This window comes from Peromyscus leucopus, chromosome 1 (assembly GCF_004664715.2).
Source record: "Peromyscus leucopus breed LL Stock chromosome 1, UCI_PerLeu_2.1, whole genome shotgun sequence".
NCBI lineage: Eukaryota > Metazoa > Chordata > Mammalia > Rodentia > Cricetidae > Peromyscus > Peromyscus leucopus.
Window position 1 is genome coordinate 102,138,753 of NC_051063.1, and position 20,615 is coordinate 102,159,367.

General features: G+C 41.2%; 1 protein-coding gene across 6 annotated transcripts in view; it reads right to left on the bottom strand.

Annotated features, from left to right (window-relative positions):
• Stim1 (stromal interaction molecule 1) overlaps positions 1-20,615 on the bottom strand; it is a 177,443-nt gene that overhangs the window by 22,089 nt on the left and 134,739 nt on the right. For all 6 annotated transcript variants that reach the window (XM_037196778.1, XM_037196775.1, XM_028889134.2 and 3 more), the window contains exons 4-5: positions 8,815-8,926; positions 6,200-6,315 (exon numbers count right to left, since the gene is read on the bottom strand). In XM_037196778.1, coding sequence (XP_037052673.1) covers positions 6,200-6,315; positions 8,815-8,926 — 228 coding nt within the window. The remainder of the gene's footprint in view (positions 1-6,199; positions 6,316-8,814; positions 8,927-20,615) is intronic.

Genomic DNA, 20,615 nt, shown 5'->3' on the forward strand with positions numbered 1-20,615 from the left:
TGTCTTTCCTGATTGTTAAGAACTGATCCTGGTTTGTTGGGATTCCTCAATGCCAACATCATCACATACACACGTTGGTACTAGGGCTTAAACCTCAGGATTACTAAGCAAGTAATCCATCTTTGGGCTATACCACCAGCCCTTTTTACTTTTATTTTGGAGCAGAATCTCATTAACTTGTTTAGTCTGAGGTAAACTTGCAGTCCTCCCTGTTCAGTTGGAATCTCCAGCTCACCCTATTCCTGTCTCTCTCTCTCTCTCCAAAACCCACCCTCTCAGAGAATCACCATAAAGAAAAGGCGCCAAAAAGCCCAGTTACACATTCCTGGTGACGATTGCAACTTCCTCCCCTGTTGCTGCCAGAAGCCCAAGTCCCTGCCTAAGCATTCCAGCTTTTGACCATACTTGGGCACAAACCCTGCTTGCGGCAGACACGTCATCACCCCTTGCCTACAGGTTATCTAATCTCCCTGCTTTAGTTCGGGCGGGTGGCTTCCCCAATCTCCATCTCTGGGAATAGAGAACCCACCCAGGAGTTGCTTGGCTCAAATAAACCTGTTGTTATACTTTTTCAATTCAGCTTGATCTGGCTTACTGTGTCGGCAGAGAAACCTATTATCCAGATACAGAAAACCTATTACTCCCAAGTAGCTAGGATTACATATCTGCACCACCAAGCCAAACTCATTTTGCATTCTTCTTTTTAAATTACATTTGTTTATTATTTATTTAAACGTGGGTAGAGTGGAAGGTGTATGCCATGCTACATGTGAGGTCAGAAGGGGTCAGTTCTCTCCTTCTACCATGTAGGTCCTATGGAACTTGGATCATCAGGATTAGTAGTAAGCATATTTATCTCCTGAAACATGTTCATCAGCCTTCCTCTTACATTTTTTTAATTATATGTGTGTATGTATGTATGTATGTATGCATGCATGCATGTATGTATATATGTGTATATGCAGATGCCCACTGAGGTGAGAGGTATTGAATCCCCTGGAGCCAGAGTTATAGGCAGTTGTGAGGTACCTGACATGTATGCTGGGAACCAAACTCAGGTCCTCTTCAAGAGCAGTATGCATTTTTTTTTTTTTTTTTTTTTTTTTTTTTTTGGCTTTTTAAGACAGGGTTTCTCTATGTAGCTTTGCGCCTCTCCTGGAACTCACTTGGTAGCCCAGGCTGGCCTCGAACTCACAGAGATCCGCCTGCCTCTGCCTCCCGAGTGCTGGGATTAAAGGCGTGTGCCACCACCACCCGGCGCAGTATGCGTTCTTAACCACTAAACCATCTCTCCAGCTCCCATTCCTCCTTCATGTTCTTGTTTTTTTTTGGGGGGGGGTGTTTGTTTGTTTGTTTTTTGTTTTTCAAGACAGAGTTTCTTTGTGTAACCCTGGCTATCCTGGAATTTACTCTGTAGACAAGGTTGGCCTCACAGAGGTCCTTCCCAAGTGCTGGGATTAAAGTTGTGTGCCACCATTGGCTGGTCCCCTTATGTTCTTAAAAAATGTCTAAAATGTCTGGCTCACATGAGACTATTAGATTAAGTATTTTTTTTCCTTTTAGTGCTTCTAACCCATACAAACTTGGTCTACCAATTCACTCGATCTGGCCTCAAACTTACAGCAATCCTCCTGCCTTGACCTCAAGAGTGCTAGGAATTACAGGAATGAGCAGAGGTTCTCTAGGGTATATGTGACTTCTGTCTCCCAAGTGCTGAGACTGGAGATATATGCCCCCATGCCCAGCTATTCTTTATTCTTTTGAAAAAGTACAACATATCTTTTCTTCCTTTTGTTGCTAAGGTTTAAAATAGAGGGAGGCTAGAGAGATGGCACAGTATTTAAGAGCACTGGCTGCTTTTGCAGAGGACTAGGGTTCAGTTCCCAGTACTCAAATTGGAGAGCTTACAACCACCTATAACTCCAGTTCTAGGGGGGCAATGACTTTCTTCTGGCCTCTGTGTGTACCTACGATCATGTGGTGTACATATATACATACATTCAGGCCCACACACATACATATAAAACAATTTTTTCTAAGTAGTATCTTGAGATAAAATTCATATAATACAAATGAATTGTTTTAAAATGAACAATTCAGGGGCAAACAGTATAGTCCCAGGATATGTTTAACACCAACTCTACCTAGTTCCAAAGCAATTCTATCCTTCTAAAGTAAAACTTACTGCTCATAAATAAGTAAGAGAGGGCTGGGTGTGGTGTTATACATCTTTAATCCCAGTACTCAAGAGGAAGAGGCAGGTGGATCTGTGAGTTTGAGACAAGCCTGTGGTGGTATTGTGTTCCCCAAAATATTGTGTACTCTAATAAATTTATCTGGGGTCAGAGAACAGACAGCCACTAGATACAAAGGCTAGAAAATGGTGGCACTCACACCTTTAATCCTAGCATTCCAGAGATAGAAATCCCTCTGGATCTCTGTGAGTTCAAGGCCACAATGGAAACAGCCAAACATGGTGACACACACCTTTAATCCCAGAGAGTGGTGGTAGAAAGCAGAAAGATATATAAGGCGTGAGGACAAGAAACTAGAGGCATTTGGCTGGTTAAGCATTTGGCTGGTTAAACATTTGGCCTGGTTAAGCTTCAGGCTTTTGAGCAGCAGTTCAGCTGAGAGCCATTGGGATGAGGACACAGAAGCTTCCAGTCGGAGGAAACAAGACCAGCTGAGGATCCGGCGAGGTGAGATAGCTGTGGCTTGTTCTGTCTCTCTGATCTACCAGCATGGACCCCAATAACTCGCCTCGGGTTTGATTTTATTAATAAGAACTTTTAAGATTCCTGCTACACAAGCCTGATAAACATAGCAACCTCCAGGACAGCCAAGGCTACATAGTGAAATCCAGTTACTTTGTAGGAAGAGGAAATGGGAAAGAGGCAGCAGCAGCAGAGGCAGCAGGAAGAGAAGGTGGAGGAGGAAGAGAGCTGGGAATGTATGTAGCTCAATGGAAGGACACTGCCTAGCATATGAAAAACCTGGGTTCAATTCCCAGTGCCAAAATCATCATCATCATCATCATCATCATCATCATTATTATTATTTCTCAGCTGGACAGCCTAGACAATAGAGTGATTTCAAGGTCAGTCTAGGAAACAGTGAGACTCTATCTCAAAATAAAATTATGAAATGAGGTGGAGACATAGCTTAGTAAGGTGCCTATCTAGGCTGCAAAAGACCCCGTTTGATCCCCAGTGCTAAGAAGGAAAGAAAAAGCTGTAATCCCCTTGGGAAGTTGAGGCAGGAGAGAGCTGTCAAGACCAGCCTGAGCTGGTCCTTGTATGGGAGGGGGTGGAGGGGTTAGAGTCCTTGCTTACATCTGCAATGCCCAAACTCAAGAGACTGAGGAAGGAGGATTATCACAAGCTCAAGGCCAGCCTAGACTTCAGAGTGAGACCCTGCCTCCAAAAAAAAAAAAAAAAAAAAAAAAAAATTCCAATAAATATTTTCTTCTCATTCTCTCCCCTTTCCAGTTCCTGCCCACCACCAATATGTATTTTGACTCTAGGATGTGTCTATGGATTTACTTAGTCTGGGTGTTTCATATAATGGAAACAATGTAACCTTCTGTAACTAACTTCTTTTTTTTTTCTTTTTTCTTTTTTTTCCCCCCCCGGAGCCGAGGACCGAACACAGGGCTTTATGCTTGCTAGGCAAGTGCACCACCACTGAGCTAAATCCCCAACCCCTAACTTCTTTTATTTAGTATAATGGTTATTTAATTTAATTTTATTTATTTATTTTAGATATCTGCTGTGTGTATCAGCACTTCTGTCTCAGGGCTGCAAACACTCCATTGCATGCATACAATACAACTTATTTATCCATTCATGAGCATTCAGGATATTTTCCCATTTGGCCTTAGACTTATGCTGTTATGAACATGTGTCTACATGTACTTGTCTGAGTACCTGTTTCAATTTTTTGGTTATATACTTATGCATGTAATTGCTGGGTTGTGGTAACTCTTATGTTTAATTTTTGATGAACCACCAGACTGTTTTTTCATAGTAACTGCATCATTTTACATTATCATCAGCAAAGTTGAAGAGTTGCAGGTTTTCATATCTTATTTTCCCTTTCTTAGAAACTATTATTAGGGGCTGGAAAGATGGCTCAGCAGTTAAAAGCACTTGCTATGCAATCAGAAGGGCCAGAGTTTGGATCACAGCACCCACAAAGCAAGCTAGGCATCCCACAAACACCAGTAACTACAACTCTGAAAGATCCAAGATCCTCTTCCGGCAACTGCATGTGCACACCAGTGAACATGTGTATACACACACACACACACACACACACACACACACGATAAATAACTAAATAAATAAGCCAACAAACTAACAAATTTTTTTTAAAGTCTAAAAAGAAACCAAAAAAGTCCAATCTGCTTTTCTTTTACAGACAGGGTTTCATTGTGTAGCCTGGCTGGCCTGGAACCTGGTAAGTAGACTACACAGGCCTCAAACTCAGAGATCGGCCTACCTCTGCCTCCTCAGTACTAGGATTAAAGGTGTGCACCACCACACCCAGCTGAAATTACTATTATTGCTATTGTTATAGCTATGCTACTCTAGATGGTATAAAATATTCTTAGCTTATCTCAGGAGCAGTTTTCTGACCTCTGAGCACCTTTGGTTTTAACCACACTCAGTATATAAGCTGTATGAAATGCACCTAGGAAAAAAATGTCCATGTTACAGTACCAGTCTTCCCTCTCCCATTAAGGCCCCTGCTGCTGACTCTGATCATCTGGACCTAGCACCATGGAGCCAGGATTCTGGTCCGTATGTTAGTTGATTTTTCCATCTAGACTATTTGCTTGCTTCACTCTGTAGTTTCTTCCTTTTGCTTTTATGAAACAGAGTTGGGGTTTGATAAAGATATTTTAATATAGACTTCAACACAATTGTTAAGAAAGAGGCTCTCAGAAAAAAAGGTGAAACACATCCAAGAACAGTGTTGTGGGCTTCTCAAAGAAGAGTTACAGCAAATAAGACATGCCCAAGTGTGGGTACAGGCCCTCAAGGGAAATCTGCTTTCAGTTTTTTTCCCACACACCCCAACCCTCACATACATAGGATTCCACTACACAACCCAGGTGGGCAACTACCCAAAATTCTCCTGGCTCAGCCTCCTGTACAAGAATGGAGATGGACACCACCATGCCCTGACAGAAATTTTGGTCATTTTTGTTCTCTCTTGACTCCATTAAAATAAGAAAAGGATGGCAAGGCTAACTATTCTCACCAATCAAAACTTCAGAGGCTGAACTATTTAATAAGTGTCTGTTGCTACATCAAAAGCCCATTTAGTCTTTCCTGGCTACCTATGTACACAAACTTTTCAGCAATCAGTCCCTTCCCTCTGTAAACCCCAGTGATGGCAGCTAACAGCTAAGTGACACTCAGTCTCTATGTGTTACTTAATTGTTTTAGCCTCCAAACCTTCTTTAGGTTGATTCCTTCATCTACAATGTCTTCTCTTGGAAAATCCACGAAATAAAGCTTGGCTCCCTCTGAAAGATAGAGATCAGGTACCACCTCTCCCAAATGATTTTGTCCCTAATCTGGGACACACAAGTAAGAGTACTAATAGAGAACACTGGCTTTAGTGTGCTGTGCAGGAGTCAAACCTAGGACCTCATGAGTGCTCGGTGAGCAGTCTATCACTTGAGCTACATCCCCAGCCTGGAATGATCATAGCATCCTACTAGGATAGACTATGACAGATTCATCCAGGTCTTCCTATAGGATCCAGCACAGCACTAACAAAAAGTAAATCTTTCCTTAAAATACTTAATGAATGAGTAGATTAAACATTTAAATATTGTTAGACTTAAACAAAAATGTTTCATATTTCAACACCAGTGGAATAATGAAGGTGCTGTCTTGTAGGAGTCCCTACGAGACTCAGGATTTCAGCCTACCCACTCCCAGTGGTTTTGGGTTTCCATGGCACAGCAGTAGACCTCTACATAAGACTCACAGAGAGGGGGCTGGAGAGATGGCTCAGGGGTTAGGAACACTGGTTGTTCTTCCAGAGGACCTGGGGTCAGTTCCCAGTATTCACATGGCAGCTAACAACTGTCTGTAACTCCAGTTCCAAGAGATCTGGCACCTTCACACCAGTGTACATAAAATAAAGTTAAATAAATTATTAAAAAAAAAAAAAGACTCACAGAGAGGAGGCCCGAAGAGCACTGTGTCCAGGGCCTTCAGCTGTAGCTTTTGCCTGTGGCTCCGATCTGTCATCTTCAGTACAGTCCCTGTCATGGTGGTGTTGGTTACAGCCAGTCTGTTAAGGGAAAGAATAGGGGTCAGGTTTGGGACAGCAAAAAATACCCTGGAAGGATTACCTATCTCCTCCAGGAACACATTCAGCTTTTGATGATTGCTCTCCTCTGCACTTTAGAACACAGAGTCTCAACAAGTGAGGTGGGGTTTTTTGTTTGTTTGTTTGTTTGTTTAGTTGGGGTTTTTGTTTTTGTTGTTGTTTTTAATGTGTATAAGTATTTTACCTATGTGCATGTCTGCACACTAGATGCAGGCAGTACCCACAGAGGCCAGAAGAGGGCATTTGATGCCCTGGAACTGGAGTTACAGATGGCTGGACCACCAAGTGGGTGCTGGCAATTGAACCCAGGTTCTGGAAAAGCAGCCAGTCTTCTTACTGCTGAGCCATCTTTCCAGCACCAATAAGCTGTCTCTTAACAGGGAGAATTTACCAAGAATTTGATCACGCTCCAGACCTACAACCTCCTAAGTGCTCTACCCTCTAAGGACTAACAATCTGTGGCAATTCCCATATTTATTACATATTTTTATACTTCTTATTTCTTATTTCTTCTTTGTCTTGTTGTTGTTGTTTTATATGTGTATGATGTGTGTATGAATGTGGGCATGCATGTGCCACAGTGTGCATGTGGAAGTTTAAGAATAACTTTCAGGAGTTGATTCTCCCCTTCCACATTGTTGTAGGGGATTTCTCTTACTTCTCCCATGAGATGTCATGCAGGCTAACTAGTCCATGAGCTTCCAAGAAATTGTCCTGTCTCCACCTCCCATTTCACTGTGAAGTGCTGGGATTACAGATATGCACCACCACACCTTGCTTTTTTTAAGGTTCTGGGCCTCCAACAGATCAGGCTTATACAGCAGGAATTTTACCAGCTGAGCATCTCACCAGTGATTTCACTTGTGCTTCTGCTTCCAGAGATGATCTGGATTATTATGTAGTAGTCCCTACCTCTCATCACTTGAAAATGTACTCTCTTATCCAGGCCAGGTCAAAACATCATGTTCAAATGACTCACTGGTTCTTGGGCCTTCTAACCCACACTTATGAACAAAACTGAGTTAGTCCTATTAGCAAGTATCTGAGTAATTGCAACACAGTTTACTCCGAATAAGACTAATGTAGTTTTTATGACCTATAACCACATAACAATAAGACTTTGTTATTTTAAAAAAAGATAATAAAGTGACTGAAGAAAATTAGACTTCATCTTTTTTCTGTTGAAACACAGAAGGTATAGAAGGAAAGTAGTATAAGACAAAAAGAGTGAAGCCACGTGCTTGGGTCCCCTAAAGGCATATTTAACACTATACTATTCTGTACCATTGGTTATCTTTTCTGATACACAGCTTTACTTCCTCAGCTAGAAGAAAAGCTTCTGACATCACAGTGTGTGGTTTCTACTTCTGTCTGAGCATGAAGGAGTAGCAGCTACTTCCTCCTCTGAACTTGGAAGGCAATCAAGGGTACCTACAAGAGAGGTAATGAGGCACTATGACCAGCAGGAGATCTGGCTTCTGGTCCTAAGCATTCTCACTTGTTTAATTACAAGCTGCTTGGTGCCTCCCCTAAGACCTCAATTTCCTTTTGTGTACATTTTTATTTTATTTATATCACAAGGTCTCTATGCATCCCTGGCTGTCCTGGAACTCATTATGTCAATCAGGCTGGCCTCCAACTCACAAAGATCCACCTGCTTCTGCCTCTTGGAGTATTAGGATTAAAGATGTGCGTAACAACACCTGGTCTTCTGTGTAATTTATGTAAAATGGGGTGCTTTCTGAAAGCCTGAGGGTTCTTAAACTCTTAAGGTCATTTTCACATTTCACAAAATGTATTGTGTATTATCATCATACTTCCTACAAGCTAACTCTCAGTGACACTAATGAGCTATCTACTTTCAAGTAATGAGAAGGAAAAAGGTGCCAGGATTTACTAACACTGCCTAATAGTGTTCTGAGTTTTACATGTAACACCTCATTGAGCATTGAGTCCTCACAATAGACTTAATAAATAAATCAATTCTCCTTTAAATCAGTTTTCTTTTTAACAACTATATCTATCTATGTATCTATCTATCTATCTATCTATCTATCTATCTATCTATCTACCTACCTATCTATTTATTTTGTGTGGGGAGGAGGCCATGTTATATGGTGCATGTGTGGAGATCAGAGAACAACTGTGGGAGTCAGTTTTCCCCTTCCATCATGTGGTCCCAGGGACTGAACCCAAGTACTTCACCCACTGAGCATGCCTGGCATGTACTAAGCACCAATTAAATAGAGGCCATTAGTAAGATTCCCAGGAGTGATAAGAATTATCACACAGGAGAACAGACACAAAGTGGCCTTCATGATTTATAGTAAACACGCAGTAGACTGAGGAGAGCAGTGTCTACAGACTCTGTTGAGGGTGAGGCTTACTGAACTACCCACAGTAACCCTAAGGCAGACCCACTCCAGCCTGTCCCCTACTCCCTCAAGAGAAAAATCCAACCGTGGCATGGCATGGCCAGTCAGCTGAAGCTTCCGGAAGGTCTCCTCATACTGAGGCAGCTCCACATATGTAATCAGCCACTGTATCACTTCATCCACAGTCCAGTTGTACACTGTGGAAAGACAAGAAAAAACATTACTCCAAAATGTCCCTGCTTTGTCCTTTTTTCTCCCGGCAGCTGTTTCCTTTTGAGTATGAAAGATGACAGCATTGAAGGAATTTATGATACTCTGAAGCAGTGTGCCTTGACTTACACTTGCTGTTGCGGTCACACTAACCTTAACACTTACCATGTTTGTGTGCTTAACATTCCCTTGTCCATAACATCTGTCCACAAGTCTGAAAGGAGTAGGCACTACATGAATCTACTTGTATGAAACTCTAATACAATAAAACTGTCAATGGTTGGTTGTCAAGTGGTTGGTTTCAGCCAGAACTGACCAGGATAGTCTTGATGTATCTTGATTATAGAAATGATAACATCTACCAAAATTCATCAAACTTTATATTTAAATAAATATATTAGAGAGCATAGTGCCTCATGCCTATAAATCCAGCATACAGGAAACTGAGGCAAGATGATAGTCATGAGTTTCAAGCCAGTCTGGGCTAGATAGTGAGTATGAAGCCTGTGTAGACTACATAGATAGACCCTATCTCAAAAAAACAAAACAAAATAAAACATCTGTATCCTCTTTATGTCTCCACAAACTTAATTTAAAAATATTTTTAAACTTGAGCATGGTGGAACACACCTATAATCCTAGCATTTGGGGATATTGAGACAGAAAGATCATAAATTCCAGACCAACCTTAGCTACATAGTGAGTTTGAGGCTACCTCTATCTAAAACAAAACAAAATAACATGTATTTTTAGATAAGGACTCACATATCCCAGGTTGGCCTTGCACTCAATATGTAGCTGAGGATGACTGTGAGCTTCTGATCCTCTTCCTTGACCTCTCAAATGCTAGGATTTTAGGTCAGTACAATCACACCCAGTTTATTTGGTGTTGGGGATCAATCTCTGTACCATGTGTATACTAAGTATTCTACCAACTGAGCTACATCCTAGGCCCAAATAATGACATTTCAAGTTATAAATATTATCAGGACTGAGGATCACCCATCCAATTTGACCAAACTTTTATGATGGCCCACATAATGCCAAGATTTCTAGAAGTTTGTTTCCAGTCGAAAAACTTAATAGCATCAGTGAAGCATGGATTAAAAAACGGAGAAAGGACTGAAGAGATAACTCAGTGGTGAGGAGCACCTGTTCTTGCAGAAGACCCAGATTCAATTCCCAGCATCCACATGGCATTTCACAACTGTCCATAGATCCAGTTCTATGATGTACAAGATACACAGATGTACATGTGAACAAAATAGTCATTGAAATAAAATAAATCTAAGGGCTGGAGAGATGGTTCATCCTGAGTTCAATTCTCTAGTGGGATCTGATGCCCTCTTCTGGCATAAAGGTGTATATGCAGATTGAGCACTCTTACATAAAATAAATGAAATAAAATAAATCTAAAGAAAATTTTTTAAAAGAAATGGATGAAGAATTATAAAGTGCATAGTTGCCCAAGATGTTCAGGGTCAGGTTTGGTGAGGAGGCTGGGGTATGGCTCAGTAGCAAAATATCTCCGTAGCAGATAAAAGCCCCAGGGTTCACTCTGTCTATATAAGAAAATAAAACAAAAGAGAATAGGAGTTTATCTAAAATAATTCATAGGTATAGGAGTGGAAGACACTTAATATATAATGAAGCCAGATGCCAAGAAAATGCAAAATCTGATTTGTCTAGAATACAAAACTATTAAGACAGTTATGATGGCTTGAAATCCCAATACTCTGGGAAGCTGAGGTAGGAGAATTACTTCAATAAGGCCAGTCAGGGCTACCTGGCATAGTATATACCTGTAATCCCAGCACTGAGGAGATAGAAGCAAAGAGGATGAGGAATTTAAGGTCATCACTGGCTAGACAGTAAGCTCCAGGCCAACCTGGGCTACTTAAGACTACCTTAAAACACCAAAATAAATAAACTTTTAAAATAGAGTACAGAATTATGGGACACTGTGGCAGAGGAAAGTTGAAGCAATGTCATGAACAGTCTTGGCTGTCATGCTAGTTTAAGTCCACCTCAGGTTGCTCTGGTCAGCTAAGTGAGGTCCAGCCTTTTTCAAGACAGGCAGTATTAACTTCACTTCTTACATCTATTTTGCACTTGATAAGAACAAGTTGGGTACTTTACACTGTTCTCTTATGTAAAGCTTCCATACAGAATTGCACTGTCCAAGGGGCAGCCAACAGACACCAATGGCTATTAAATTAAAATTTCTTAAAACCAGGCTAACAATTCAATTCTTCAGTGGTACTAGCCATCCCTGAAATGTTCAATAGCTACAAGTGATTAGTGGCTACCATGCTAGACCTCCCAAATGGTACATTTCCTGTAATGTAGAAAGTTCTATTGCACAACACTGGTCAAGATAATTTACTATAAATAAGTTTCCATTCTATATATATTTTATTTTGAATATGTGAAAGTAAAAAGAGGGGTGGGACATGGCTCAGCAGGTAAAGCACTTGCCACACAAACATAAGGCCTTGAGTTGGGATCCCCAGAACCCACATAAATGGCAGGTGGGCATTGTGACCCACCTGTAATCCTAGCACCTGGAAGGCAGAGACAAGGAAAAGCTGGCTAGTGAATCAGTGAACTCTGAATTTAAGTGAGAGACTTTAACTCAATACATAAAGAGGAGAGGATTAAGGAGGACATCCAATGTCAATATCTGCTCTCCACACACATGTGAATACATGTACATGCACCCCCACATACTCATGTGTGATGGCTAGTTTTAGGTTAACTTTACAGAAGCTAGAGTCATTTGGGAAGAGGAACCCTCAGCTGAGAAAATGTCCCCACCAGAACGGCCTGTGGGGCATTTCTGTGATTGGTGATGGATGTGGGAGGGCCTAACTCACTGTGAGCTGTAAAAAAGCAGACTGGGCAAGCCACGAGGAGCATGCCAGCAAACAATGTTAAGCAATGTTCCTCCACAACTTCTGCTTCAGTTCCTTCTTTCCTCCAGGTTCCTGCCTTGAGTTCCTACCCTAACTTCCTTTTATGATGAACTATAAACATAAGCTGAAATAAAACCTTTCCTCCAAGTGCCTTTGGTCATGGTGTTGTATCACAGTAACAGAAACCAAAAGACAACATGTGTGCCTACACACATTTAAAAACACAAATACACATGACATGTACACATACAATACACATATATACATGCAAAAACAGAAGCAAAAAAACCGCATAGTTTGGCTGATCTAGAAATAAACACAGGCTCTCAACTTCAGTGACAAATACACACACACACACACACACACACACACACACACACACACTTTTGTTTGTTTGTTTGTTTGTTTTTTGAGACAGGGTTTCTCTGTGTAGCCCTGGCTGTCCTGGAACTCACTTTGTAGACCAGGCTGGCCTTGAACTCACAGAGATCCACCTGCCTCTGCCTCTCAAGTGCTGGGTTTAAAGGTGTGAATCACCACTACCTGGCTGCCATTTGTACTTTATAAAGAGACCCTATCTTTAAAACAAGCAAACAAAAAACTTCAGATATTCCTCTGATATAAGGCATAACCATATCTATGGTTGTTTTCTATCAATCTCACATAAACTACAGAGGTTGGCAATTTGGAATATGTCCCTTCATTCTCCTGCTTCCACTAAAATATGACTACAAAGAAGACAACCAGAAAGACATCTTGAACGAAACAAAGTTGAAGGCAAGACTGATTCTAGCTCAATGCCCTCAGAAGATGCTGGAGCTCAGGATAAAAGCTCCGAATGCTGAGTAGTTTTGAGAGTAGCTTAGACCATCAGCAGAGACAGAGGAGGTGAGAGGAAAAGGTGTTAGGAGAAATGAGGTAGGTATACTGGATGTGCTCCAAGACTGCTCCTAGAAGACAAGATGATACAGACTTACTCAAAGGGTGTCTAGTTACTGCTGGTTAAATGTCTGGTTCCCAGTTGAGAATGCACTGGGAAAAAAGAAAAATTAATTTCCAAGAGATACATTCAAACCCCAAGGTTTGAAAAGGATAATGGAGTTGGTGTTAAGAAAAATACTGAGGAAAGTATAATGAATTAGCTATTATTACTGAAAATGAAAATAAATCCTAACCCATTACCAATGTAGTCATTTACTATAGTCTGGAAGGTCTGGTAATGAAGGGATAGGAGAGTGATACACATGAGGCAGACAGACAAGTGCTAGCCTGTCAAGTACAGAAAACAACACAGTCTTGTAATTGTGCCAAGGGATCTTGGCCTCATCCAACACAAAGAAGCCTTTCTGCTTGGCATGTAGAGTAGAAGGAAGGCACCATTTTTGTTGGTAGAAAAGCCTGAGGCCAGCGGTACTTCAAGGGCCTTTTGTCTACTAAGAAGACGCCTTAACACAAGCCTGGGCATAGATTCTTGGCATGTTCTAATCAGCACCCTCTATAGACATGGAGACAAGCAAGAGTCACTCTAGACCAGTGGTTCTCCGCCTTTAATCAGTGACATTTTGACGGGGTTATCTTTGTTGTAGGGACTGTGCTCTGCATTACTGTAGGATATTTGACAATATCTCTGGCATGTACCCACTCCATGCCATCAGCACGCTGCTGGCTGTTACAATAAGAATATCTATCTTCAGATACTGCTAAATTTGTCCCTGAAAAGGCAAAACTACCCCCCAACTGAGAAGCACTGCTCTAAATACTGTATTGAGGCAGAGGTTCTCTAAGAGGATCACTGTATCCCAAGGATGGCTTCTGACCAATCACTCCCTACACAGCTAAGCTACAGAGAAAAGAGATTATGGTTTCAGCATCATGCCAAACCTCCAAGCAATGTTTTGTTTGTTTGTTTATAGCTCTATGTATTATTCAGTTACCCAGGCAGCAGCCCCATCTAGGCAGGACTTGCCAGCATGTTGCCATCCACCAAAAACACTACAATATGAACAACATATGCCATAATGAGCTGCATCCTACATGTTATCTGTATCTCAGATAGCAACTCTGAGTTCCCACATGATCTCATTCAATGGTCTAATTGAGATACTAGGGCCTCTTATCCCTGAGATTCAAGTACCTAAAAGTTAAGTCTTGTTCTATTTTTTTTAATTCCATTTTTGTTGTTGTTGTTGTTGTTGTTAGTGTCTTTGTTTTGTTTGAGGTGGGATCTCATATAGGCAATGTAGGTCCTCATACTTGCTATGAAATAAAGGATGACTTTGAATTCCACTTCTGCATTGAGAGTGATAGGATTACAGGCATGTACCACCAGGCTCAGACTGTATCCTCAATCCGAGAGAGAGAGAGAGAGAGAGAGAGAGAGAGAGAGAGAGAGAGAGAGAGAGAGAGAGATATGAGAAGGAGAAGAGGAAGAGGAGGAGGAGGAGAAGAAGAGGGAGGGAGGGAGGGAGGGAGGGAGGAAGGGAGGGAGGGAGGGAGGGAGGAGGCAGGCAGACTGACTGACTGACTGACTGACTGACTGACTCTGGGCCAAGCTACAAAGAAGGCCACAGCAAGAATAGAGTATTCACTATCAATAAGAGACTACAGAATTCAGCAAGAAGGACTTACAAAAGATCAGATACAGATTACAGATGACTGGAATATCCAAATCCCAGGAGGACATTAGAGCAAGAGACTGTATCCTAAAACCATACACCTCACCAAACCTGTCCGTATGGTCCCTAGAATATCAAAGAAGCTATCAATAGGCAAAATGATGAACAATGTTACCCAGAACAAGAAAAAGCCAAACTCTAGAGGTCTTCTAACAACTCTCAAAAGAGAGATACTTGCAGAGCTATTGGGAGAACCACATTCCAATAGATGGCCCCAACCCATGTACACATATAGCAGCAAAAAATGGACTTAGTAGGTTATTAAAACAAACAAACATGACATTGGAAAATTGAGTGTTGGGAGGGACAGGGGAGGGTGGGAGGAGGACTAGATGAAATCATATTTCATTGCATGCTTGTATAAAATTCTCAAAAATAGAAAAGCTTTAAAAGAGAGAGAGGGCATCTATGAGACACTAATTGTCATCTCCAATCTTTTTCTTTGTTTTGGGGTATGTTCAGTTGCTTAGTTGAATTTGTTTTTTGAGACAAGAATAACATGGAGCTTGTACTATCTTCAAATTTACTATGTAGCCAAGGTTGGCCTTGAACTCCTGATCCTCCAGCCTCCATCTCCTAAGTGCTGGGATTATAGGCTTGGCCCTGAAGGATTTTTATTATAAAATATATAATACAAATTTGAAGCTAAAGACCTTAATTTCCATCTTATCTTCTATGGACTAACTGGGATAAATCAATTAATTGATATGAGCTTCAATTTCTCTTTCTGTAAAATATTCATTGTCACTCAATAAACATTTATTTAGTACTCTCCCAAACTAAGCACTGGAAAGAGAGTAAAAAGATCCCTATTCCAGGTACTTTCTGTAGCTTACAATCTATCAATATCTATCAATAGTAATTGCTTGTACATACATTTTAAAAAGGAGTTCACTGGCTGAAGAGCCGGCTACATAGTTAAGGGAACTTACTGATATTACAGAGGAGCCTGGTTCAGTTTGTACACCCATATCAGGGGGTTCTCAACTGCAACTCCAGTTCCACATGCGTAGTTTACATAGACTCAGGCAGGCACACATACATATACTAACAAAATAAGTAATGCAGTAAGTAAGTAAGTAAGTAAGTGCTCATGTTAAAAAATAGAGTGATCAGAATTTTGGTAGATAGAGATTCAGATCTACCAAAGAAAGAAATAAGAAGAGCAAGACACAGAATTACAAAATGTGGGCCATACACAGAGAACACAACACAGACTCCAGTTTGTCTGGAGTTCAAGGTCATGCATAAAGACAAGGAAAATAAGAAGCTACTGAAGCTAAATGATATGTTCGTGAAAACATGTAGTCTCCAACTCAAGGATAAGTCATGGGGTTAATTATTAAACACCCCCTACTTGTTAGATCCCACTCCAGGACCTAGAAACAGCAAAATACAAAAGTCACAGATCCCCTGGTGCTTGTGATTCTGAGGGTAAGGGCAAAACAGGCCATCTAAACTGAGCCTGTGAGATGACTCAGTGGGTAAAGATACTGGAAAAGCACCTGCTCCCAAGCCTGACAACCTGAGTTTCCATCTCTGGGGCCTGCAAAGTGAAAGGAAAAAAGCAACTCCTGCAACTCGTCCTCTGACCTCCACACACACACACACTAAAACAAGCCATGATTATAGCCATGCCTTGATCCTATGAGTTCAAGGTTAGCCTGGTCTATGTAGCAAATTCCAAGCTAGCCAGGGCGACAGAGTAAGACCATGTCTTATAAATAATATAACAAATGAAAATGAGAACGAAAAAAAAAAAAAAACCACCAAGTGGTAAATAAGTACAATTAAAAAATTAAGCAGTAAGCCGGGCGGTGGTGGCGCACGCCTTTAATCCCAGCACTCGGGAGGCAGAGGCAGGCGGATCTCTGTGAGTTCGAGGCCAGCCTGGGCTACCAAGTGAGCTCCAGGAAAGGCGCAAAGCTACACAGAGAAACCCTGTCTCGAAAAACCAAAAAAAAAAAAAAAAAAAAAAAAAAAAAAAAAAAAAAAAAATTAAGCAGTAAGAGAATAAAAGTACAAAGAAAAAAAAAGTTTTTTGTTGTTAGTTTGTTTGTTTAAAGAAGAAACGGCCTCTCTGGTGAGGTGACATTTGAGTAGAAAATGAAGCTGTGAGTCACGTGGATACTTGGGGTAAGGGCACAATCAGCAGAAGGAACAATAAGTCTCACTCCTAGCACTTCAACTACAGCTATCCTCCAGAGATGCGCCAAGGCAGATACTGGGCCATGGCCAATCATTTTTCTTGCCAGGAAAAGAATAAGTAATAAGAAATGAGCTCCTGAGTCAGTATCTCTTTCCTATAATGGACTTGTGGTGCCTCTAGATGAAGCCCTCATCTACTTCTGTGGTTTCAAACCCACATCCCAAGAGAATTGTGTCTATTAGGAAAGTTGCCAAAACCTCTGGGTCTCCTTCACACAGCTATTAGTGAATTAGCTGGTCACCTGGTCAGCCTCAGTCAGTCATTTGGCCTGTCAGTCAAATATGGCCTAGCAGTTACAAATGTGGGCTTTGTAATCTTGTGCCTTGAACCAAACATTACTTATTAAATGTAAGATCATGAACAAGCTGCTAAAAGTTTCTTGGTCTCATTTTTGTTACTTATAAAATGGTGATAAGTAGAGTTCTCTGAAGGGTGTAGTGAAGATAGATGGAACTTCCTTTCCTATCTGTACTTCCTATAGTAAGTTCTAAAGAAATAGTGGCTAGCCAACTATGGTGGTACACGCCTGGAACACCAGCACTTGGGAGGTAAAGGCAGGATGATCAGGCTATCATACCATTTGTTTATGCACCCATTCACCAAGCTTTTACTAATATTTACTGTAGAAAGTGCTGGGGCATGTTACCAGCACAGACACAAATCTCCATGAACTCCATCCTTAAAGCTCTCTCAGAAAGAGGAAGATGTAAGAGGAAATGAACAAGCATACAGTGTGGTAAGTGCTGTCTTAGAGAGATTAGGCGATGGAGAGGCTCAGAGGAAGACATCAATCTAATCACCAGAAAAGGCATACAAAGCTTTCTTGTAGGCTAACGTAGAAAAGGAACCGAAGGAGCAGGAGTGATGGCTCAGAGACTAAGGACACTGGCTGCTCTGCTAGAGGAATTTGGCTCATTCTCAGCACTCACATGGCAGCTCACAACCACCTCGAACTCCAGTTCCACTTCTGGAGACTTGACACCCTCTTCTGCCTCTGTGGGTACCAGGCATACACATGGTACACAGCCAAACATGCAAGCCAAGCATCCATACACATAAAATAAAAATAATAACTTTAAAATTAATTGAACAATAACTGAGTTTTGTCTATTCTAAATATGAGTAAACCAGAGCAGCCACAAAATCCTCCCAAAGTGGCTCTTCCTAAAGATGGGATGTAACCTGGAACTGGGTTACCTGAGAGGTTCCCGTCTCACTGCCACTATCTGGGAATCTTAGTTTCCTAGTATGATGTCAATATCAAATTCTGAAACATCACTGTAAAGTAATCTGGGTCATGGGCATAGGCCTCACAACAGGCCCACTCCACTAGGTTCCTGTGTGAAACTCTGGTCTATTAAACCCCATAAGGACACTCTATTAAAGGCCATACACAGAGCTACAACAAAGCCCAGAGAAAAGCAGCTTAGAGAAACACTAGCAGTATGGCAGCACAACAGCAGACAACTTTGGAGCTTTAGAATATGAAACTGTAAAACAGAACAATGGTAGGGACAAGGACAAACTTTTGACATCTTTCCTAATCTAGGCTGAATACAGTACTAAGTGTTAGAAAATGGGATGATAGAAGATGCTGACCTCAAGCAAACTGATAGGGAAACAGGCAGGGGAACAGACTGTAATTAGTATTTATGTGTTATGATGAGATAAACGTAAGAGGCTATGGGAAGACAGCACACATTATCTAGAATGTGGTTTTCAGGAAAGATTCCAAAAGGAGATATTTATATTGAATGTTAGTGTTTTTGTCTGTTTGTTTGAGGCAGGGACTGAGGTATCCAAAAGAGGCCTATAACTCTCTATGTAGCCAAGGATGATCCTGAACTCCTGACTCTATGCTCCCATCCCCTAAGTGCTGAGATTTACAGGAGTGTGTCATTATACCTGGTTCACACGGTCCATGCTGAGAACAGAACCCAGGGTTTCATGTATGCTAGGGCTAGCATACTACCCCTTAAGATGACCCCCTTTTTTTGAGACTGGGTCTCTCTATGTAGTCTTGGCTGTCCTGGAGCTCACTGTGTAGACCAGGATGGCCTTGAACTCACAGAAATCCTCCTGCCTTTGCCTCCTGAGTGCTGGGATTTTTGTTTTGATTTGGTTTTGGTTTTTCGAGTCAGGGTTTCTCTGTATAGCCCTGGCTGTCCTGGAACTTGCTCTGTAGACCAGGCTGCCCTCGAATTCAGAGATCTGCCTCCTGAGTGCTGGGATTAAAGGCATGCATCGCCACATCCAGCAGTACTCCACCCCCTTTTTTTTAAAGATAGAATCTCAATATGTAGCTCAGTCTGGCTTCAAATTCAAGGCTATTTGCCTACTTGAGTCTTCCAAGTGCTGGCACGACAGGTGTAAAACATACCTGCCTAGTATGTATTTTAAATTTAAAAACACAGATCAAGGTCTGAGGATACAGCTCAATGTGAGAGCACCTGACTAGCACATACAGGGCTGGGTCCAACCCTCAGTACTACAAAAATAAATGATCAAAATGAAAACAGACAGACAAAGATACAGTAAACTATAACAGGGAAAACTAAAACAACCCCAATACCTGAAAGTGGTAGACCCTGTAGATGTGGCCTAGCAGAACCGAGTTTGGTCCTTTGTGACATGTGGGTATTAGAAGCCCAGATCACTTAATCACACACTCTCTCTTTGCTTCCCAGGCACCATGAAATAAGCAGTTTCCCCTGCCATGCACTCTCTGCCAGAATGCTCTGCCTTACTACCTACAAAAGGCGATGAAGCTTCTGAAATCGAGAGCCAAATAAAAATTTTCCCTCTTTTGGGGAAAAACAGCTACATTAACACCAAAACAAACTTTAGACAAAAGAATATGATACATTATTTCATAATGCTAAAGGACCAATTAATCACAAAGATATAATAACTGTAAATCTTTATGGACCAATTTCGGAGCTTCAAAATACATGAAGCAAAGACTACAAAAAGGAACAAGCAAAGCCATACTTACAGCAAGAAACATAGGTGTTCCTTTCTCAGTAAATGATAGACCAAGCAGCCAGAAAAATCAATAAGGTTAAGTAGACTTAATACCATCAACCAATGTCTTGGTTGGCATTTATACACTATCCAATAGAATATTGGTGTTGATGAGCATGTGTACATGGAACATACTATATGTTAGGACATAAAAAAATATTTATAAAACCGTAAAAGTTTCAACTGGATGTAATGGGTGCAACTGTAATATAAACACTAGGGAAACAGAGGCAGGAGAATCATGAGCTTGAGGGCCCTGGATATATAAGCCAGTTCATGGCTAGGTGACACCTGTAATCACAGCAGTCAAAAGGCAGAGAGCAAAGGACGGCTACAAATTTCTGTGGCCAGTCTGTAATACACAGTGAGTTCTGAGCCAGCACTGAGACACTGCCTCAACGAATAGGGTGGAGAATGACTGAGGAACACTCACGGTGTCAGCCTCAGACCTCTACACACTTGTGTGCATGCTCACATATGTGCACTCATATACATGCAAGCATGCATACACATCATGCACAAAGATGTGAAAAAAAAAGAGGATGAAGAAGAAAGGGTTTCTTTAAATCAGTGATTTGGGCCTTCATACTAAAAAGCTAAGGTGGGAAAAGAGAATTATTTCACAGTCACAGGGCCTGGTGATTTATTTCTGCAATCCAAGCACTCAGGAGGTAGAGGCAGAAGGATTAGGAGTTCAAGGCTCACCAAAGCTTTACAGCAGTTTAAGGCAAGCCTTAACTATATAAGATGCTATCTTTAAAAAAAAATAGGCCTAGGATTTAAAAGATACTCCACCTAAAAAGATATACAAATGGCAACATATATGTATGAAAAGATGTCCAGTATCATTAAT